The sequence below is a fragment of the Orussus abietinus genome, unplaced genomic scaffold (assembly GCF_000612105.2).
Source record: "Orussus abietinus isolate OABI.00-Male unplaced genomic scaffold, Oabi_2.0 scaffold52, whole genome shotgun sequence".
NCBI lineage: Eukaryota > Metazoa > Arthropoda > Insecta > Hymenoptera > Orussidae > Orussus > Orussus abietinus.
In genome coordinates, this window is record NW_019394235.1 from 492,166 (window position 1) to 515,965 (window position 23,800).

At 43.8% G+C, this 23,800-nt stretch overlaps 1 protein-coding gene across 1 annotated transcript in view; it reads right to left on the reverse strand.

Moving 5' to 3' along the window:
- Positions 1-23,800, reverse strand: part of LOC105704426 (lachesin) — a 125,791-nt gene that overhangs the window by 47,875 nt on the left and 54,116 nt on the right. Inside the window, exons 6-7 of the mRNA XM_023434939.1 lie at positions 13,666-13,883; positions 10,736-10,811 (exon numbers count right to left, since the gene is read on the reverse strand). Coding sequence (XP_023290707.1) covers positions 10,736-10,811; positions 13,666-13,883 — 294 coding nt within the window. The remainder of the gene's footprint in view (positions 1-10,735; positions 10,812-13,665; positions 13,884-23,800) is intronic.

Consider the following 23,800-nt stretch of genomic DNA (forward strand, 5'->3'; position numbering starts at 1 on the left):
AACACGTGACGTTCGTTAAACAAATTTCATTTAAATGAGCTGATCAACGTGTCGACGCGTTTACTGTCACCGAACTGCCTCATCAGGGAGTGTTTGGTTTGGGAAGAAATTAAATTTCCTAATAATAAATACCCGTGAAATTGGTGAGAATGCTTAAATGAAGTAAACGACATGATTCTGTAATACGGGAGAGAAAATAGTACATTCACGTACCAGACAATTATTTGAAAAATCAATGCCCGGTCGTCAGACACGTTGGAAGAGAAATTTATAAGTTAACGAGAATGAACGGAAATTCTTAATTATTTTTAATTATTCTTCCACGAAATGCCTTTACATGTTTGGTACCGGTTATTTGGGTAATAACTATAATTTTTTATTTTTATTATTTTTATTTCACTTTAAACGTCAATAATTAACTGAAAGTGTGAGGGTAAGGCACTAATGTTAACGAAAACGTTTACGCAAATTGTCTCGATATTAACGAACAAAATCGAGGATAAATAGTGATGAATTGTAAAAATATATAATTTACGTAAATCGTGTCAATGCTGAAACACAAAAATGAATGTAAGTGATAATTCTTTTTGTTTCCTTTAATAAGAAGCATGGACCTTGTCGATCATTACCCTACATATCTTAGGAGCGCTTCATTTATTTTTGCGGGTACTTTCTCTCTTTTACACCCCATACATTAGTTTAGTTTCGATATAGTATTTGATCATCTTTCTAATACCGTGAATAGTATAATAATTACCTCGGATAAAAAGAAAAAGACCACTTTCCGAATCGGGCCCCTTTCGTAACATGTGAACTTAGACCACACACTAAGAACGCATAAAGCAAGCACATTGCATTTACTTCCCCGCACAACTTATTTAACGAAATAACTGCCTTCTCAATGTGCGACAATTATAGGTGCATTGCGTTCTTATTTTATACATCCTTGATATACCGCCTGACTTACGCGTACTAAAGTGGCATAAGAATTTTCGATTAAAAATTCTTCGATAGAATCGCGATATTATCCTCAAAAATCTTCATCTTGGAATCATCTTTGGAGAGTTTGGATCTATCGCGAGTACAAGCACATCGAGTACCGCTCGTCCGCGTCTTCTCTCTCGCTCGTCCCACGTAGGTCGCCCATGGATTCCTCCTCCTCTACGAGAGCCGGCTTGTATAATTCATGGGGTTGGTCGGGGTTCGCGGTCGGTGGGCCGACCATCGGCCATCCTCTTGTCGGCCGTCCGGTAACCCCGCAGCATCTCAATGCCGACCGACCGCCAGATTAGCCCCAGGAAATTGCCAAACTTCTTCGCTCGACCAGGAAAGTCGATTCGAAAAGTCGTCCCTCAAACGCGCCCCCGGACCCACCCCGGATGGACGACCGGACCCGACCGGGGCTCGGGGACTGCCCTCTTGAATTAATGCGCCGCAAAGCGATATTCCCTTTCATCCCCAATTTTTCCGTCCGCTTCGCCGGCCCTCGTTTATATACGCGATATATATATATATATATATATATATATATATATATACACCATATTTTCCCGTGAATGCGCCGAAGAGATATCTCGCCGGCGCGAGGGGATATTCTTTGTTTGTTGAGCACAGTTCAGACGAGGATTCTGGTTTATGCGCCTCGTAAAAGAATTATATTCCCGGGGACAATTAAACCCCGTTTCTTCCCGCAGAGGGGAAAATCCGTATTAAATTGTTATCAGATATCCCCTGGCCCGAATTCGGATGGAATGGCTTTCCGGAAATATCGAAACCCTCCGGACCCGTTCCGATAAGACGAAATGGGGTCCGATGTGTCGAACGTGAAATGCCTGGAACGCGTTATGAATTAATGTCCACTCTTCGGGGCGACCCGGAAGGGCGATTCCATCGGTAGGGTCGAACGTGGTACAGAGAGCGTTGTTCTGTTGTTTTTTTACGAGGCCACGTCCCTCTTTTTTTTTTCCCGAAACTTAACACGGAATACGATATAAAACCCGTGTCAAACGAAGTGCGCCCAATGAGCGTGTATCGTGCCAACGGAGAAATAATGTCGCGATGCGGCTACAGGGCGTAAGCCCTGGGAACGAGTCGCGCAAATGTGCCGGCAGAGATGTATAGTGTAATGAATGACATTCGTTTATTACTGCGGCCTTACCGCCGTTTCCACGGCTACGCGAACGGGCCTCTACGTACTCGCCGTACTCGCGATGCGTAATAAACGCTGCCATTCATTAATATTATGGGGGAGTGCGCCAAGTCGCGGCGAGAAGTGCCGCATGAGACGGGCGCAATTGAAAAGATTTTAGCTAAATTAAAAAGCCATTTGTACCGCATCGCCATCGTCTGCCGACTTAACGAGTTGTCGTAGTAGTCCTATTTGCCCGCGTTTCCTCCCTTTTTCGCGATTCGCCGTACCGTGGCCATTGCAGGGTCCCTCGTCAAGATGGCATCCTCGTTGCAATTAGACTACGGTTGCCAAAAAGAGAAAAAAGCACGCGAATTGTCCCGAGGCGCTTTGACTTTTCATTTTTTTTCTTGTCACACGAAGACGCTAAAGTGTAATCGGGCGATTGGTCGGTTGGAATACATGGCCAGGGAAAAGTATGATTTTTCCAGCACATAGGCTGAAAGTAAGGTGAAAAGAACGCCTAGTACTTCGAAGCTATCCTTTTTTTTTCGGCGTACCCCTTAGACAAAAGAAGCTGCGGAGGCTTCTTTCGTTACAGAACCGACTTTTGTAACGAGGCCGTACGTAAATGTCAAAGCGTTCGGAAATTCAGTCGGGCACAAATCCGTCCTTAACGAGTTACTTTGCCGTTTTCTTAACAGATGCTAAGTACCCTCGGTGCCTTCTTTGACGGCGACACAAAGGTAAGCCGAGATGGGAACGCGTCAAGGACTTGTAACCTCGTGTAATCTTCCCCTCTCCGTTTTTTTCGCGACTTCTTGCATTTCGTCTCTCCCCGATGCTTGAATCGCAGGGTCCATTCGTGCAGTTTTGCGACGCGGTGATTCATCAAGCTCCTAAACGTTCTCTAACAAGGTACGTACGCAGCATTTACAAGTTGCAAATTAACCTGCGATGTAAAAATAATTTAACACGATTCGCGAAGTCTCACATCTAAATCTACCCTCTTGGTAAAATGGATCGTCCAGAAGTTCCCAAAGAATGAGGCATTTTCCCAGCCTTGGAACGGTGACACTTTGAGGCCAGCTCGGATACGTTTCGCAAGCAATTTTTATCCCAGTGATGAGTCTCCAGTTCAGGATGAATTCCTGTTAAAAATTTAAATCCTGGACAAAGGGTCCTTGGGTGGCCGAGACGTCTGGACCAGACCAGAGGTCGATAGGTCCCGAATGAAAGGCCGAGACGTCCTCGAGATGGTCGGCCCGATAGTCGTCCGAACGGAAGGCTTCCCTCCTGGTCCCTTGTCAGCGGCGAAACTTTTGCGATCGACGAAAATCCGAAAGTTTGGCCAACGTCCCTCGGTCGAGGTTGCGGCAAAACGTAGCAGTTTCGAGTCCAGCCTTGCAGAGGTTGCGGCCGCGAGATGGGTCACGACCCCCCGCTGGGCACGTCTCCACGTCGAAGAATTCATTATGTTCACCAAGTTGTGGAACCACGATCAATTGATAATCGAGCCGGTCCCCTGCGCTTTCCGGCGACCCTGGGAAGCTAAAAGATTTAACGGAGACCCAATTTCTCGGGGCCGAGGTAAGGTCCTGACGCGGGTCCTCGGCTCTTTCGGGAGGCATCAATTTCTCAGGAGCTTGATCGACCGATTCCGAAACAAAGGCACGTGGATTCGTGCCTCGGGAGGTCGCATTTTCCATTCTGGATTGACATGTGCCGAAGAGGCGGAACACGAGCCGACAATCTTGGAAAGGGAGAAGCCTGACGGTGTTGGTTTAAAGTTTCTATATCCCGAGAGGACAAATTTCGTGGCAGGCGGATCTATACGGAGACTACCTTGAGAAAAAGTACTTATTCCAACAACAGGAACTATCAAACAGGCGGCAGTTCCTGAAAAGATTATACGACCACGGTTCCTAAAAATAACATACAACAATTTGTAAAGCTACGATTTATAACGATATTCTTTCTTTTTGTGGCTGGGCATCGTGCCCGATTTGGAGACTTGCGCCTATTTCGTAACAACTTCTTCTCAGTGTATTGAGATACGTTCAAGACCGCCTAATTTAGACGGTTCTGAATGAGACTCTGTTAGACTCGCCAAGTGTTTTTTGAAATATTCATCGATGGACCGATGAGAACTTGAATAGTCTCCTGACTGTTCCAGTCGCAAACAAGCGGTGCTGACCAGAACCAAATTGGTCCATTCAGTCTAAACTTAAGGTGAAGTGAAACCCCCCTCAAATCAGTCGATTCGAATAAGACATTTTTTTAAGGGTATTGGATAGAACCGTCTGAAACTTTGACATATGACTCGTGAGCACCTAAGAATTATCCTGACACTTTCAAAATGTATAATTCTGGAACAAATTTTAAAACTTAGCCCAGACCAGAACCAAAATGGTGTCGAGCTCTTGTATTTCGATCGATCTTCAATTATTGAAGGTTCTAATATGAGAGACGAACGTGTCAGGACAATTGTACGACAATTTAGACCACTCTGATAATCGAGAAACCGAGAAACTCTCATTTGAACGGGATAAAGACAAAAAAAGCGTCGTATGTGCTGCTATGCTAAAACAATGATACGAGTCTCGGAGTGAAAATTTAGTTGACACGGAAATCACCGATGGTGCAGGGTGTCCCTCTGCAGTCAATTAGGGCCTCAGAAACCATGCATGCAGGGGATTAATGGAGTTTTACTTAGATTTCTTTAAAATTATTGTACGAAAACGGCAGATGGAGTATGCCATTTAGTACAATTCTCAATATTATTCGACACAGCTGTCAATATAAAAACGAACGTCGGCAATGTAGGTATTTAGATAAAAGTTTTTTACCCATGTCGATCGAGTTCCTCGACGTGTTTCACTTCACCTTAAGCCATCGGAAGCATTACATCTATGATCGGCGCCTGATTAGATCGTCCATTCGGAGCTCGACTTGGGCTTAGACGATTTTGGCCAGTTCCCCAAAATTCGTTTACAAGGCATCTAAAGAATACGGGCAGTTAAACGTATCACTCGTCGAAACGAAACTCATCGATTAGTGCACGACGGGCAAAAATTTAAATTGGTAGTCGATCTTTAGAGTGGGACGATTGGGCATATTTACAAGGATTACATGAAAATAAGTCAGCGAGCCTGCGTCATCCGATCTCTTTTCCGGTTAATGCGAACGCGCGAGTTAAAGCGGCCACTGACACCATAGAATGTGGCGGTCTCATCCATCCCAGAGCAGGATCCTACCTACGGGGCTAGCTGGTGAAAAATGAATTTTCCCTGGGAAAAAAAAAAGGCGGCGTAGCGTCGCCCCGGAGGAAGTTAAAGGGACCAGGAGAGCGGCAGAACCGATTTCCGGAAAAAATTGTGTAAGCCGATCAAATTACGGGATGGAGAGGAATTTACGGTCGCCCGTGGTGGTATCGAACGGGAAAAAAAGGAGGGAAGAAGGACAAGCGAAGTCGGGCGGACTTGGAGGGCTGCAAAGTATGAAGGGAGAGATCAAAGAAGGAGGTACCCGACGAAGCTCCGGTTTTCCGTAAAGCGATCGAAGGGCAAATTAAAAGCGTCGCGGGACATCGCCGATAATTAAATTGTCCAACCTCGAAGAACGTAGCTTCGGAAGGGAGGGAGACAGAGGAAGAGGGAGGGTTTTTCGTGCTCGCTCGGCAGACGAATGCAATATTGTTGTTCCGTCGGAGTTTTCCGTCCAAATAGCAGCTTGACTCGAACATACGGAATAAATTAGCCGAGGCCGAAGCTCGAGGCTGCAGGGGTTCGCAGGGGGTCGCAGGGGGCCGCAGGGGGGTGCAGGGGGTTGCAGGGGCTGCAGGCAGGCGAGACGGTCGAGTCAGGAGGACGGGACGGTCCTGGGGAAGCCGGGGGATGGATATCAAGAAACAGGGGTACTTTGGCCCTTAGGCGGTCCTTAATAATAAATTCATATCTCTACGACCCCCTTCCATCTTCCGCCCCGGCTCGGGCTCCCTCAGTCAGACTACAAATCTCTTTTTTATGCCGCTTAATAAAACTCCTCTGACACATCTCTGACTGCTACCACTTAATTTCGGGGGCCTCTTTCTCTCTTCCTCCCTCGCACTTCCTGGCCGTAGCTCCCTCTCCCTCGCGCTCCACTTTTACTCCCGCCTCTGTAGTCGCCGACTCTCTCTCTCTCGTTCCCTTCGCATCCCCCCCGGATCTTTGTTTTCTCAGAGACGGTATGCTTATTCTCTCGCGAAATATTCCCTGTCGTGCCTCTAGACGCTCGCGATCATTTTTGAGTACTCACCGGGGACATCTTATTTCGAGTGCACGATAAACCGTATTATGCGCCTTTTATATCCTAGGCCACCCCCAAGTTTGCCAGATAAGCGACCCTTTTTTTCTTCTTTTTGTTTTTCTTCCCTCGCCTTTGCGGTAAGGGTGTGTTACCTCGTTCGTACTTATCCGAGATCGTCGCGTGAAATTGTCTGCGATTTTTCTGTCACTCGGAGGGAAAAAGTCGCGTGACTCCTTCTTACCCATGACATGTAAAACGACATGTAAAACGAGCCAGTATGATTAAAATATTTTTTATCTATGACTTATCAACTTTGGTATCATTAATTCATAAAGTTACCGTCGAAATGCGAAACTTAGCCACCCTTAGAGGAACAAATATGCAGATGTAAAACGTCAGGTCACCGATGCCCTCTCGGCAAACTTTTCTCCGTCCATCTTTCATCCTTTTTCATTCAGTGTTCCAAGTTTTCACGAATCCCATCAGAAAAATTGAGAAATCTCAAGAATTTCTCTGTCCACGTCAAGAGAGGCGGATCGAAAAAGCACCCTTTGACAAGCCTCGAAAGAAATTTCCGGCAGGTCCGAACGATTGAAATTCCGTTGAACTTGCAGTTGTGATTTAAATCCGCAGGCGGAACGCGCGCGGTGGATATTTTCAGGTTGCCAAATGTTGGGGAGAGCAAAGGTTGAAGTACACTTACGCGGATCGTTCCGCACCGGTCTGGACATCGGTTCGAAAAATGCAGAAGCGAATCGAATATAAGTGCACTTGCCGGGACGGAATCGGCGTGGATCGAAAATTCCCAAAAATGCGCATAAAATATGGCCGGCATCGTTTTCACGAGGAAAAGTTTTTCCCCTTCCTAGTCATAATTTCACCATCGATACAGGGTATCGGCATTAAAAATTCAAACATGTCACTAACAATAAGAAAAACGGAAGAAGTAATGAAGAAAAAATATGTACAATCCGAATCCAAGATGTAAACGCCTGCGTGTAACATGCATGGAATTCGGCTAGATAACGAAACGTATTATAATCGCAAATTGCGAAAACATCTTAACCCTTTAAGGTGAAGTGAAACCCCCTTCCAATCAGTCGATTCGAATGCAACACTTTTTTTTTAAGAGTATTAGACCAAACTGTCCGAAACTTTGATATATCACTCGTGATCATCTAAAAATAGTCCTGACACATTTAAAATTTGGATTTTTTTTTTAAATTTGTTAACTGAGCCCAGACCTGAACCAAGATGGTGTCGAGCTCTCATACTTCGATCAATATGCAATTGTCGAAGGCTCTGATATGAAAATCGAAAGGGTCAGAACAATTTTACGACAATTTAGAACACTCTGGTAATCGAGAAACTCGCATTTGAACGAAATAAAGGCAAAAAAAATGTTGTATGCGCTTCTACGCTAAAACGATGGGAATACGAGGTGTCGGACTGAAAATTTAATTGACCTAAAAATCACAGATGGCGCAGGGGGTCCCTCTGCAGTCAATTAGGGCCCCAGAAAGCATGAATACAGAGGATTTCTGGAGTTTTACTTCGATTTCTTGATATTTATTGCACGAAAACGACAGGTGGAGTATGCCATTTGGTACGATATCCAATATAATTCGACACAGCTGTCAATATAAAAACGAACGTCGGCAACGTAGGCATTTAGAAAAATCTTCTTTATCGACGTCAATCAAGTTCCTCCACCTGTACGGATATCTCGGTCGCGGAGGGCTGATATTTTATTTGATTACGATATTTAATTGTCGTTTCGGATATATGGGAATGAAGAGGGCCACTATAGTAGCACTTCGTAAAAAAACTTCGATCAGGCGGAAGCCACTATAGTCTGTGTTTCGTAAATAAAGGGTTAATATCGGGGATTTCTTGAAATTGCCAGCATCCAGTTATCGAGTTCAGAGTGGATTTCTGTCGATATGAATGTTCATGGAATCCGGTCTGCAGGCCGGGCAAGGGTGCTTCAGCCTTAACGGACCAGGACCGTTCTCCACCACGCGGAACAAAATCATCCTCGTCGAGGTTCCTTTCTCCTTTTCCCCCCGCCAGATCCTTCCGTCGAGTCCTCTCTCTCCCTCTCGCGGGCTCTCGGTTCCCCTCTCCGTGGCACGTATGCACGGTAGCTCGCCCTTTTTGCGAGTGCCTTTTATGCTAAACGTTCGCTTCATTTGAATGTCGCTAATGCGAAAAACCAATGCATGCTAATGGAGAGAGCCCCGCGACCACGAGAGCTAGCCTCTCGCGTGTACGTGTGTACACGCGAGCCCTGGCCATCTCTCGCAACCCTTTATGTCATATGCATACGTTATGACCGTGGAATCATCTCTCGTTACATACGGGACGCATTGTACCAAGTGTCCGCCGTGGGCTCGGTTTCGTTTACGGAATTATTTCGGAATTATTCCGGAATTACCCAGAAGCCGCGCGAACCTCGTTTTCTTGGACGTGGTAGAGAAAAATTTGGAGGCACTCGATGAAGATGTCGACGTGGGTTGTGAGATGATTATTGAAGTCCTTTGGAACAAAATACCCTAATGATAAATTTCACGGGGATGCGATGACCGTGGATAAGCTTTATCACGCTATCAAGTAGGGTGTAGAATTTCGAAATCATTTGAGACGGGTCTTGGGCCAGCCCAACAGGCGATGATAGGGGATTTCATAGCATTTGTCCCCAGAGAAGGGCTCTGCGCAAGAGACGCTTCCCACACACGTGCACAGGCAGTAGAAGCATCGTTTCGCTCTCGTACAGCAATATGAAAAACAAAGCCAAAGGGGAGGGCCGAAAAGAGCAATTATTGAGCTCGACCTCACGGCAGGAAGGGCGATTTCACTTGGCTGGGGTTAATTGGGCAGGATGCCGGGGTTCGTTGGGTTCCAGATTGAGCGTCGCTAATTCATTAAGCAATCGCGAGGAAACCTGTCCAGCGTTTATCCGGTTTGCCAATCTGGGCAGAAGCTGTTTCCAGCATTTCGTGCCCTAGGCAGTTCCCTGTCCGGCAGTTAGGCAGAAGAGGGATGAGCCAAGCATTGCCTGGATCTATCAGGCCCATGGTTCCTACCCAGACATTCGAGCAAAACCTAATTCCTAACCTTCAGAAAAGAACTGCATGATTTTGGCTATTGTAACCCCGACACCTTTACGGGTATTCTCATTGATCCCGATTCATCACCGATGAAAAATACACCTCTAGAGAGGGGTATCTAAGTTCCGAGAGAACAGGTGATTCTGCAAGGTTCGTTAGTGTCGAGACGGATGAGCTTCCGAAACTGTGACGGCGTAATTACTCATAACAGCGATTAGCGAGTCAATTCAGGACTATCTATTTAAACCGCATTGATGGCAGGATGGGAATCTCGTCCATCGTGCCTTCCCACCATGCACCGATGCACCAAGGGTCCTCCTGATGCATCCGATGTATGGGTTTGGGTCGGTCCGCTGGCGGTGCAGTGTCCCGTAGTTGCATCAGGACCTGCCCCAAAGGTCCCCTGCTGGAACCCAAATTGCACCCTCGACAGGAATCGACTGATATGCTCCCAGTGTATCGACCCCGGATCGGCAGAATGCGGTTCTGTCGCTGCTGACCTTGTTGCATTGTCTTATATCGATCGTAGAAGACGCCAGAGGGTCTCCATGTCGGTATATCGGTATTCTATTAGTTATTAGGACACGGCGATTCTTTTATTTAATCCGTTTTCTGCTTTTGGGACGCACAAAACGTGACGACGTTAAACGCAACGGAACGATCGATTTCTATATTTTCAATCCAGCTTCTTCATTTGCCGATTTCCGGGATTAACTTGTACCTCGAGATGAAATCAGGAGTTTTAAATGGGCTCTTCGCTCAGTTAATTAAGACTTTTTGGTAATTATCAGGAGAAGACAAAAGCGCGTCGCGATCACGGGACTCTGTCAAGCGTTATTTCTGAAGCTTCCGAAGTATCAAGGGTCGAGAAGTCCACATTTACTTCGGATACTTTTAATAATTAAGCTCAATTCTGCTCAAATAAAAGGAGTTTAGAGTCCTACCCAAGTTGAATCGGTTCGAGCCAATATTATTAAATTATTATTTATCTGCGATTTATCAACTTAGGTCGATTAAATGGTGTCGTTAATTCGTAATTCCGTCGTAATAGCGAATCTTAATCATCAATTAAAGAAATTAATGTTTAAATTCCCGGCAGAATTTACACGTTAACCCCGGCAAGTAGTGGAGATAAATCCTGCATGCATGCTTATCCATGCTGTAATGTTACTGGTAATCTTAATTCGATTAATCGATCGACACTCACCGTACAGACGAATCGAACCGTCGGTATCTCCTCGAGGGTTCTTCGCGACGCACTTATAGATGCCATAATCTTCCATCTGCGAAAGTAGAAAACAAGACGATAAATAGAAATGAAAGCAGAACGGGGAAAAGTACGAAGGCAAGACGGAGGAACCCGAGGGCCGGAAGGGAAGGGAACGAAGGAGACGCTCGACAAGTTTCCTCGAACAATCTTTCGCAAAAGGTACGCGTGGCACGTACTCTGCGATCCAATAGGTTTCTACTTTATTGCGGGTCGTTAAGCTTTCGAAATCCGCTAGCTACCATACTATATCTTTCGCGGGAAGAAAACGAGAAGGTATAAACAGACTTCCAACTTTTTTTCCCCCTCATCTCTCTTATTCCGATGCCCCGATCGGTAATGGTCGCTCGCCTAGATGACTGGATGGAACTTGCCAAGTAATTACGCGAACACAATTTTCTATATTCATGTTCAAAGCAATTTCCGTTGGAAATGTGGACACCTGATTTGCGGGAATGTAGGTTACCTCGTCATAAGAAATCCTCGAATACGTAGATCATTTATTCTGCCATTGAAAAACTGAAAGTCGACAGGGTGGATCGGGGGCGATTGTAATAATTTTGAGTGGAGCATTTTTTTTATACTTTTCCCAAAAATATCCGAGAAAGAAAATACATGTCGCGATATAGTTTAGCAATAAGATTTAGTCATATTAGTAGTTATCTTTGTTTCAAGTATATAGAAAAAATAATTTAAGTTATAGTTGATATGTGTAACAACTGCACCCGTTGCGGGTACGGTTGTAATGGATAAGAAGGTACGTTTGCAACGAGAACCAAAATTTCATATAAAACAATAAATACTTTTATTTCACTAATAATTCGTAAACTAACCAATATAAAGAAATTCATAGAAAAGAGGATGCTAAATTATAATTTTTGCATTCCAAGTCTTCGCAATGTATGTGCAGTCACAATGGAAATCTCTTAATTTATGAGTACACGTTTCATAAGCCCATCGTTTCCAGCCGTGTCACTATATCTACGTACACACGTGTGAATGGCGTGTCAATTTTTTGCACAAATCACTGGCATACTTATAACCAATGTTACAATTGTACCGTGTCACTATTGTACCCGATCTCCCTATGCATCCTCCAAAAAGAACACAACCAGCACGTGATTTTTTTATCGTTGGAAATGGTAGGGTCGGTACGATATAAAGATCGTTTTCAAATTTAATACGAGTATACATACATATACAAAGTGTACACATTTCGAAAGGTACACGCAGAAAAATATTTGATCGAATCAATAAAATTTTTTTTGTTTCACTTACAGAATATAGTTACTACGTGGCCAGTAAAATATTCAGTTGGCGCGATAAAATTCTTGGTTAACTCTTAACTTACATTGTGAAGCTTAATGAATCCAACGATACGTGTAATCCTTGTGGCTTACAGTTCGACGAGTTTCGACATTAGTTGAGCGAAAGTTAATAACTTTCGATCGATTACATCCTATATCGTTGTACATCGCACGAAATATTAAAGTAATTTGGTGCTCTTAACCAATGTATTACCCTAGTAGCACAAAATATTTGTCCTATATTTTCTACATATTTAACGAATATCGTTCATTTTGTAAATATTTACCAGACATTTGAAATACGTGCAAAACGTTTACTTTAGAATATTATCTCTATAATATTTATATAATATTACCTCCACGTGTTTTCATAATATTTTTCTACCAGATATACAAAACATTTCGTTTCATTTTAATACAAGTATTTTTTAAATATCTGCCGAATACGTTATAAACGTTTTAAAAATATTTAAATCAAATTCACACGTTTTGTTCCCATAATGAAATAGCGGAACGAAAATATTAGAAAAATTTTTCGTGNAAATTATTGAAACTAAATATGTCATTGAGATTTTCAAGAAATATTTCAAATATCTTCGAATGAAATCTACAAGAAATCTTAAAAAATCTGTCGCTGGAGATATTTAGCAGAGATTACAAAGAAATATTTAGAAATTATTCTATGCTACTAGGGTAGGTTAAGGAATAAATTCCAGCCGTTTTCAACGTAACGTAATTAAAACGGCGGGAACTTATTCCTCAACCTGATATTAGATTTATTGTCAGTAACGCTTTCTAAAATTAATCAAACGATTCAACAAAAACACATTAAAGGTCGAAACGGGAGTAGAAAAGTGAACTAAAATTCGATTGAGTCAACCAAACCGTATTCTGAAATGAACTGACTGGAGTCAAACGATTTCGTTCGATGAACGAAACTTTTTTTCGCATGTCCGACTTTATCCAACGTGAAGCAACATAATTGCAAATGAAATAAGAACGAAGGCACCGCACCGTCCAATGAATCCAGCACGAGATAGTCAGCTGCGACGATAAAAGGGGAAATAATAGCACGGAGGAAAGAAAGTGATACCGTCCACGGAATAAACCGGAGAGCGCTTTCAAAAATTAATCAAACGATTCAACAAAAACACATTAAAGGTCGAAACGGGAGTAGAAAAGTGAACTAAAATTCGATTGAGTCAACCAAACCGTATTCTGAAATGAACCGACTGGAGTCAAACGATTTCGTTCGATGAACGAAACTTTTTTTCGCATGTCCGACTGCACCCAACGCGAAGCAACATAATTGCAAATGAAATAAGAACGAAGGCACCGCACCGTCCAATGAATCCAGCACGAGATAGTCAGCTGCGACGATAAAAGGGGAAATAATGGCACGGAGGAAGGAAAGTGATACCGTCCACGGAATAAACCGGAGAGCGGAATTCCTGGGTAGATCGGCGAAACGCTCAGCGATCGGGAGGGCGGGAAGTGAATAAAAGAGGAAGCCACGGCGCGACGAAACGGGCGTCCTGGGGGAGGAAGGAATCCCTTGCTCACCTTAATCCAGTTTACCGTGAGCTTCATGTGCGTCTTGTAGGAAGGCGAGCCCTGGGTGTTGTTGGTTTGGTACTTGCTACTTTCGTGGATCATGACCCCGTCGTCCCTGGTCCAGTAATTCAGAGACGTAGGATGCGCCTCCGTGTGGCACTCGAGGGTTACGGAGGATCCCAAAGGGGCGCCCACCAATTGGTGCGGTATCCACAGCATCGGCGGGACTGTAACAGTGGTGATTGATTGGCTCATAAATGTTCCAATTACTAGCGATACACGCTTGCCGTAGGGCCGATACACCTTCGCCGCTCTATAAATTTTCGTCTACGACTAAGCCGCAATGGCCGATCGTCGTAGCCAGCGCTCGTCCCTGCGGAGATTCCGCGTCGACGTTTGCGCGACGATTTCGCAACCCTTCCCGGAAGGGAGCTTCCGCGATGGTTCTCCATTGATTTCCCAGTAACGGCCCCGATGAGCGTCTCCACTCGGCATTTCCGTTCTGCCTTACATTTATTAAATTATTTAAAATAAGGAGAACCGGGTTGACACCCGCGATTCGCTGTAATCTGGCTCCTGCTACCGATTTTTACCCTTCGGAAATTTTATCCGCAGTTCGACAGGTTTTTCCTGATTTCACTCACTTCTGGGAACTATATTTGAAAAGATCAGCCGACTAATGGAAATGTCTTATGCATCCGCCTCCGCTAAAACCGTGCCGCGTTAAAATCAATGCGGTTCTGAAATTCGGAACGATTCGTGCTCGACGTGGGAGATATCTCGCGAATCATGAAATCCTCGTAAAAAGGCGGATTCGAGAGACCCTAACGCCGTTCTAAAATAGACGTTATTTTTCAAAGTTTCCAGGATTTCGTGGGAAAATAGAGGAAGTAACTTTCTCCTTGATTCTCGCCAACGACTCTTGGATTCGTTTCATCAGCTGTCAAAGAAGGGTCAACTCTCGGTTCCGTCAAATTTCACTTTTCCCCACGAAGGGTGCCCGAGTCTCCTTCGAAGTTTCTCAATAAGAAGTTCTGGACGGACCAACTTTCTCCCCGACAAAGAGAAACAGGATCAACTTTGAGGGTGATCATCGTCGTCGATAAAGAGTCCTTTATCCTCTTCCATTTAATCCAAATGTTTACCGTCGTGAGATAATTCGAGGATAAATCCCGTTTGAAGGATCGGTGTTCGGCGCCCTCGATTTCGAAGCGTTCCGATCCAGGAGAATTCCCGTAAAAATGTCCCGGTGGCTCCGGAATCGAGGATTTCGAGCTTAAAGGACCTCGTACTCGGGCAGGAAGCTTCGCGTCGCGTCGCTCGCAGCGAGCTGATCCAAAAGCACGTAGATGTAAATGACTTTAAATAAACTCCCGCCCGGCGACGAAGCTACGGCTCCCATCCCGGGAGCCTTCCTCCCGGTCCTCCCTCAGGAATTCCTGTTTAGTGCAGCCGCCGGAATAGAGCGCACGCCGTTTCGTGCCTCTCCGCAGCGTGCCGGTTACAACCCCGGAACCCCTTAACGTCGATTTCGAGTTCTCCAACTCGCGGAATTAAACGATAATGTCCTGAACCCCGTACGACCGAGCTGTAAATTCGTTATCGAGCACTTTAATTGTCCGCGCCGGACTTACGTGCGATTTTGCATTAACAAACGTGCCGTCGAGAGAACTCTTGGGGCGATAATGGAGATTAGAAAGGAAATTTAAATTATTACCATTTTTAGACCACGACGGGTATCGGTAAGTCCTGGTGGCCTCTGACGCGGATTTTTCTCCTGCAGAATATGGTTTACAAAGAGTTGCTCATGTAGGCAGAAAGTATGCTTTCAGAGATAGAGGCAGATTATAGGATGACGCGCAGCTTGTTTATCGGTTCCAAGGAAAGCATTTTTGCGCTGAAAGCTTTGTATAGTGATATGTGCACCCGGTAATTCGGTATGGTCGGGAAAAATTGAAGTGACCGGTTAGACATCTAGATCCTCGTATTTGGGTTTGGCGGAACGAGTCGTCGACATTCACGTATCTATATTTTCTAGATTGCATGAAAAAAAGTCTCCGGTAGGCGCCTGGGTGTTCATTTGGACGGACTAACTTCGAGAATCATTGGATAGATTTTGTTACGGTTTTCGCTATTGTACAGGGCATCTCTCGAGGAAGGTTCAGATCTATGAAGTATTATTCCAGAAATGGTTTATACTGTCTAAACCGTTGAATATGTATCGAAACGATACATGGAAGAGTTAAGGAGCATAAAAAATACTGTAGAATGCTCGCGACAGCATACACCTATCTTCAAGAGATATAGCTCACGGTAAACATTTTTATGTTACTGTTTGGAGTAAAAAATTAAAGTTATATTTACGAACCGTTTATGTAGCACCTACTTAATCCTTGTCAAAAGTATTTACTTAACTAAAGTTTCTTATGTAAATAAAATACGCCTTTATCAACACGTAATTTGCATTTAAAGTTGAGGAGACACCGTCGTCTTATTGACTGTAAACGTATTACGTATCTGTGCGAGAGTATATGAAGCGGTGCTCACCTGTTGCGAAAATTGTTTTCTATGAAACATTAATGTATGATAAGGAGAACCGAGCAGTCATGATTTTGGTGAAGCAAGTCGGCGAAGAAATGACCATACGAGTGCTTACTAGGCTTCCGGACGAAACCGGAGCGAAAAGCTTGTTTTATATAAACGTTTTGCGAAGAGAAGTATTCTATACGAGTTCTCATATTTTGAATCATTTTTAAGGACACATACGGCATGTAGTCATTAATGTAACACGCATATAATTAATATGAATGACGTAGGTGACTGCAGAATTATTGTTCGCCTGAAGTTTTGAGACGCAGTATTTCCGTGGTCGATTCCGCACTTCTCAGGGACCCCGGCGGAAGTTGAACCACCCTTGAATGGTGCGAGAAGGTTCTCACACCTTCTTAAAATGCAAAACACTCCTACTTGCGAGAAGGAAGGAGGAATAGCACGGAGCATGAAAATCGGAGGCGGGAAACAGTAAGGGTACTTATTGCGGCACCGAGCTACGATACTGCCCGAGCTCAACAAGGTGCTCATAACGTGATATTCTCCCCTTTATCCACAAAGCTGACATAAAATCGAAAAAAAAAAAAAAAGGATTCGAGTTCATGACACTTGGCTAATCAGTCTCCAAACAAGACACCATAGAGGAAGCAGTCAAGAATGCTCGTTGCCTCGAGAACTTATTTTATGCAATTCTCTGAAGAAAGTGGAGGAACAAAAGTCGAGGAATCACGCGTTATCGATGCAGATAAAATGTCGGATGAAATCAGTGCACGGAATTCGGGGTATGATCTTATACGTCGCGAAAGCCCGTTTCAGGATCGTCAACAAATCTCCTTGTCTGACCAGAAGATTCAATCAGCTTGAAATTCAGGAAAACGACTCTGCACTTTAAGGCCAGTTTACAGCTGCCATAAAACTCATAAGTGGGAATAAAAGCGCGCAAACTAAGAAACGTCAAACACTGGTAAAGCATTTCGCATGTCAGCAGCTTTCTAAGTCAATGTCTCGAATTTGAGGTCTGCGGTCGGACATTTTTGACATTTCACAGACGCTGCTCGAGTCGACATTTTTATCCTTAGGACCTATAATTGTAGGTTTCGAAATGGGTTTGACACGATATACTCTCACATCTTTGAGATCCTACTTTAGACCTTAAAGTGGCATATACTTCCATGTTTTTTACTTATCGGTCTAAAATAGGACTTCATTTGAATTAAGCAGGACGTAATAAGGAATTAAAAAACAAAAAGCGTTCGTTCTTACGTTATGCAGGCTGAAAGGAGGTCTAAAATTTCGACTCGGGTGGACATTATTAATTTAGAGGCAGCTTCGATGAAGGTGAAATTTTGATTCATATCTTTTGTCCTCCTTTACTTGAGAAAATTGAACGGATCATACGGTTTGGGAATTAGTACTCTGCCGCGGTGCGACCATTTCGAAGGGCTGAAGCTCTTCTAAAAGAGACATCGTTCCTACGGAAACATTCTCGTGCGTTGCCCAAACCAACGAAATAATTAAACGAGCATACGTGCGGATGCGCCTTGAGTTTCTGCGTTACGAAAAACTTCATTATAACTGTTAGTTTTGCGTAAAAGCTGGGCCTACGGCGCCGCTCCTCGGAATATTACGACTAAATATTACGAGATGAAACCGTATTCAAGTTGAGGTAATATCATGATGAGGTTTCTGTTTAATTACGTGGAATTTAAAAGCCTACAGAGGTGCCAGGATTTTTTAACCGTAATAATTTTAATTTCATACTTTCAAATATGTGAAAGAACCGAAGTGCCACTGCAATTACTGACCTCCGGTGCAGTAATTCGCAATATCACCGAAATTAAAAAATGGAGACTAAAATACTCTAGAAAATACTTGCCCGATTAAACGGTCATGGTTGATCATATAACTAAAAATCATTTATATCAGACAAAATACGTATGCAAGTGTGTATATTTATCGCGAAACTGTGCCGAGTTTCCTGATAAACGCTGCGATAAGGGTTCTGATTTTCAAGTTCAAGGTGCTTAGATTATTTCTGAAGAGACGCCAGTTGTACAGAGAGGTTGGTTCCTAAGCCTCTTCGAGGGACCAATAGGTTCGATTAAAAATGCAGGACGGTGGTACCACCCCCGGCTTGCCAACAAAGTGTTACAAGGGGTGGAGGAGCCAAGGAAGGTGCGGCGATTCCTTTTGAAAAAGCCCAGGGCGGGCCGGGTGCAGCGAAAGGGTTTAAATATTAGCACGAGCCACCGCGAAATGTAAACGACGTAGGTGGATTGTGGAGAACAATGTGCAGCCGATGTGGATGAGAGCTAATTCAGGTGGAAGTTAAACAGCGCTAAAGGTACCCGGCTGGCTTGGCCCGGTTGGACGAGTGACTGGAGGCAGAGGGTTGGGTCAGAGAGGAGGAGAGGCCGAATCTTCTCTTAAATTCATCTCAGGCCCAGCAGCTCGCGGGATTGCCTCGACGAGCCTTTGAAAAACCTTCGGAAAGTCGAGCCAGGGCCACCGAAACCGACTTCGCCCCTTCATCCCCCGATGGCCACCCCCGATCTTTCTCATTTCCTCCCGGCTAGTTTTCCCAAACTTTTAGGATTCGCCGCTGAACTGGATTCCCACGGAATTTTAATGTCATTCGGGGCCGGATGGAAAGGTTCATTAAGTGGTGCCACCTTCTGCAAGACCGTCGATGTGGTTCTTGGGGAAGTCCGTGTCAATTTGGTCTTGATAACATAATTCCAACGTTAATGGTCCGTTTCCATTCGTGCAGTTGGTATCGAGAGCTGACGGTACATCTAATAAGTGACATTCTCTTATTGTCTACGATGGGGGGTGAAAAGATCTGCATATTAAGGGGCGTTGCCGGTGGCAGCGGCATTACATATTAAATCAATGCGGGACACGGGTTCGTGTAGTAGTAAAGGTGTTTCAAAGAGGACCCACCATTCTCAAGGAGCTATAAGCTTCGTCTCGCGCTGCTCGACGAAGTCCACAAAAAGCGCCGCCACTTCCTCGCAAGTCGCTTCCGCGAACGACGGCGGGCCGGAGATTAGAGTCGTTCTTGTACAATAAGGAAGTGGATCGGCTCCGAAAGATGGACGTTCAGGGCGCCGGCAGGATATGAGGCACTCGGCCTGATCGGGGTTTGACGGGTGGACGATTGAAAAATCTTAGAGACTCCAGCGAAAATGAAAAAAACCTTGTAATGCAACAAAGGCCAAGCCAAGAGACTTAATATTGTCCTCCTCATACTTTGAAAATTGTATCGCATATCCAAGGATCGAGTCAAACCACGACCTCATCAGCTCCATCGCAGGACTGGAGAGGACCGAGTCCTGGAACCCAAGGGCCGCAGGGCCCTTCTCTGCATTTTCTGTCGACGAAGGATCTTGATGGTCCTTGAATCTCGAAGACCACCGATGCACAAGGGTCAAGAAATCTATAACCCAAGACGAGAGATGCCTTCATTCCGAAGACCACACGGAGTTCAAGAGGACCTTATGTCTACTTTTCGTGTACATACGATATCTTGAGTTGCGGGTAATATTTTTGTTGTCCTCCTCCGAAAGGATTCCATGTAGCGCGATGGACCTATGGAAGAGCCCGTTTACCTATTGTTTGAGATGATATAAATTGCTAGCTTAATATATTCGTAAAATTGAAAAGAATCTCGGAGCAATTATTGGTGTGTGTAATTAGGTTACACGGATTGGTCGGAAGCTAATTACGCGTCGCATTCCTGGACACGGCATATTGGGTGGACAGACGTTCGGAGGAGCCGTCCCCAACCCCTCTGTAGCATTATGGGAGTCAAGGGCCTTCCTTGCGGCCGTCGCGGGAACCGCAATCAGCATCCGGATTAGGGATGCTGGACCACAGGGGCGACTACATTGACCTTAACCTCTCGTGATTAACGCATTCAACTTTCCGGCTTGACTGGGTCACTTTGCTCCTTGTTCGTGCCCGATTAATCTGCCCGAAAATGGTCCAAGTAACGTTACTACGTATGTACAACATCGTGCCGACTATTCTTCTTCCTTCCGCGTTCCTTATTATAATTTGATATGAATAATTCATCGGATACATCAGGCACTTGAAATATCGAAGCTAGACCTGACCCATACGTTTTATGGATTTTTATGTAGGGGTGAAGAGGTACAATCGTAACAATTTTGATTACAGATTTTTTTTATACTTTGCCCAAAAATATTCCAGCATAGAAAATATCGATATAATATATATGGGTACATGTTTGTGGTCATGAGCCGCGGATGTATACATGCAAACATGTGTACGGTGTTCCCAGCTTTTTATATAAATATTTGACTTACTTATAACAGATATTACAATTCTACCCTGATCCCCATATTTCATATTTTATTATTACTTTCAAAAACGTCATGTTCTAACCTCAAAACTCTTCTTCATAATTAAAGACTAATTTTCAATCTTTACATCACGTGCGAGATGCTTTACACAATTCTAAGCACGTGGATGTAAATAAAAATACCAGTAAAAAATAATTATTTTCCTAACATGCCAACATAAAAATGATCACTCTCGAATTAATTGTGGAGAGTAAATAAAGAAGCCTACTGTTCGTCACATTTTGGGTAATTGTTTGGGGTAGCTTCGGACACACATAAGCATTGCCAGCTTTCTACATAAATATCTGACGTACTTATAACCAATGTTACAATTGTACCGCGTTACAATTGTACCCGATTTCCCGTACAATGATCGTTAGGGCTATTTACAATCTTCTTTGGAATTTAATCAAACTCATCCCGAGTCTCGGCGAGATTAGCATTGGTTTGGAATTTTGCGGGAAGATTGCGATTACGATTACCGAGTCCAGGAATGTCGGGGGATCCATTAGACGTTCTCGAAATGGTGGCCCGTAGTCGTCTCAGGTGTCAAAAGCTCGAGAGTTCGGCGCGCTTCTCCGACTGGCCTGCGAGTGACATCGCTTTAATGCGGACAAGCCGCAGGAAGCTTCGCATTCCGCGCCCGGCCACGACAATGTACTCGAGGACGGCAATAACGCTATTAATTAGATACCGTAAGAGGATTGCTTTGAGCTGTTCCTGGTTGTTCAGGTGTCGCTTACGAGTAACCGTGCCGATAACTATGAGGCTGTTCCCTCCTGAGGAACAATTAATTTAATTTACCGATTCGTTTACCGTTTTTTAAGGTGAAGTGAAACATGTCGAGGAACTTGATCGACGTCGATAAAGAAGATTTTTCTAAATGCCTACGTTGCCGACGTTCGTTTTTATATTGATAGCTGTATCGAATTATATTGGATATTGTACCAAATGGCATACTCCACCTGTCGTTTTCGTACAATAAATATCAAGAAATCGAAGTAAAACTCCAGAAATCCTCTGAATTCATGCTTTCTGGGACCCTAATTGACTGCAGAGGGACCCCCTGCGCCATCTGTGATTTCCAGGTCAATTAAATTTTCACTCCGAGACCTCGTATTCCCATCGTTTTGGCATAGAACCGCGTACAACACTTTTTTTGCCTTTATCCTGTTCAAATGCGAGTTTATCGATTACCACAGTGTTTTAAATTGTTGTAAGATTGTCCTGACCGTTTCGTTTCTCATATCGGAGCCTTCGATAATTGTATATTGATCGAAATATGAGAGTTCGACGCCATTTTGGTTCTGGTCTGGGCTGAGTTAAACAATTTTTTCAAAAAATCCAAATTTTAAATGTGTCAGGACAATTCTTAAATGATCAGGAGTGATGTGTCAAAGTTTCGGACAATTTGGTCTAATACCCTTAAAAAAAAGTGTTGTATTCAAATCGACTGATTTGAAGGGGGTTTCACTTCACCTTAAGACATCTGACTAGGACTTCGAGTCGCATTTGGTGACCACCTGAGAACCGTAAAGAAGAGACAAGAATGTTCATCGGCACGTCGGGCAAATTCGACCATAAAGACCCTCAAATTGTCGGACGTGAAGTTTTAAAACCATCCCTAAACCGTAACGGGAAAGAACCGTCCTAGGTACAAGTGTATTACCCTTTATGTTTCTCAGGTTACCCAAGGTACGTGTCCACTTGGACTTTCCATGTCCTCGTGTCCACCCTGGTGCCGAACCACCCGGTGACGGACTTCGCCCACTATCGTACAATTTCAAACCGTTTTGCTCCAATGGGATTTTCCGAACGAACCGAACCAAAACAGTCGCTGTCGAACCTCCACCCAGAATGCATCTTAACCTCCATGTTATCCGTTATTACTTATTGTTAATAAAGTTTACATTTTTTACAAACACCCTAGCACCGAACATGAGTGCTCAACAGACGCCATTGGACCTTTCCTCGTTGGTGTTAGGGTAAACTAAAGATACGACACCTCTACACTCGGAAAATGTCACTATTGCAACGTTACCGTAATTTTAGAGTAATATTAATAACGACGTAACATTTGTTTAAACGTTACAATGAAATTTAATTGACAATACTGAAATATATAGTTTGACCACTTCATGATTTGGGTTTCGGTATTGTCACCCTAACCCGATATTGCTGGTTTGCGATAATCATATTTATTCCCAGAAATATATGGAGTATCTCGGATGCAAATACTTTTCTCGGTATTTAAATAAACAGCGAATATTTTAGAATCGGTTACGATATTTCGTTAATTCTATACCCGACTCCCGTTACTATGAAACGTTGATATCCTAACCAATAGTGTTGTAACCGAGATAAAAATTATATTAAGTGTAACCAAAAACTGCCAACAATGGAAATAATTGTAGAAAAAAAATTTATGCGTGGCCGCGATACGCGTTAGAAGTGAAACTTCTTCATTGAATAGGACTATTAGATATTATTAATTATTTTTAGTTAATTTTTTTTAGTTAATTTTTCACGAAACACCTATACGCAATTGGTACTGGTTGCTTTGGGAACCATTATTTCTATTTTTATGTGTAATTTTTATTTAATTTTAAATTTCAATAATTAACTAAGAGGAGAATGCACAACGCTAACGAAAACGTTTACGCAAATTGTCTCAATGCCAATATACAAAGATGAGTATAAATAGTTATGAAAAATTAAAATTTACGAAAACCGTGTCAGTACTAAAACTCAAAGATGAATGTCAATAATATTTAATTGTAAAAAACGTTTCACTTTTCGCATCAGGTCTCTTTCATAACATACGAACTTTCACGTGCCGTAAGAAGTTTCACGTAAAAAATGGAGGTTTGGCAGAACGGATAGGAGAATTCCAACGACGACAGGAAAGATGGAAATCGGCGGAGGTTTATTAAGAGTTGACGAAGATTCCGTGGTCCGGAGTTCGGTTTCATGATGGTTTAGCTCCCCACTCGCCGCATCGATCATGATGACCGTGACAAGTGACATCAGCGGAATTGATGGAGTACGCCTGCAGAAGTGACACCGAACGCGAGGAGTCGGAGGAGAAACCAAAGCAGCGAGGAAGGGAGTGGTATGTCACAGGAACGAGAAGACTCCCTCGAGGATGCTCTAAACTCTTGGCATCCATTTCCTCGAAGGATTCGAGACACGACCCCCGACCCGGATACAAAGAGGACGGGGCCGAA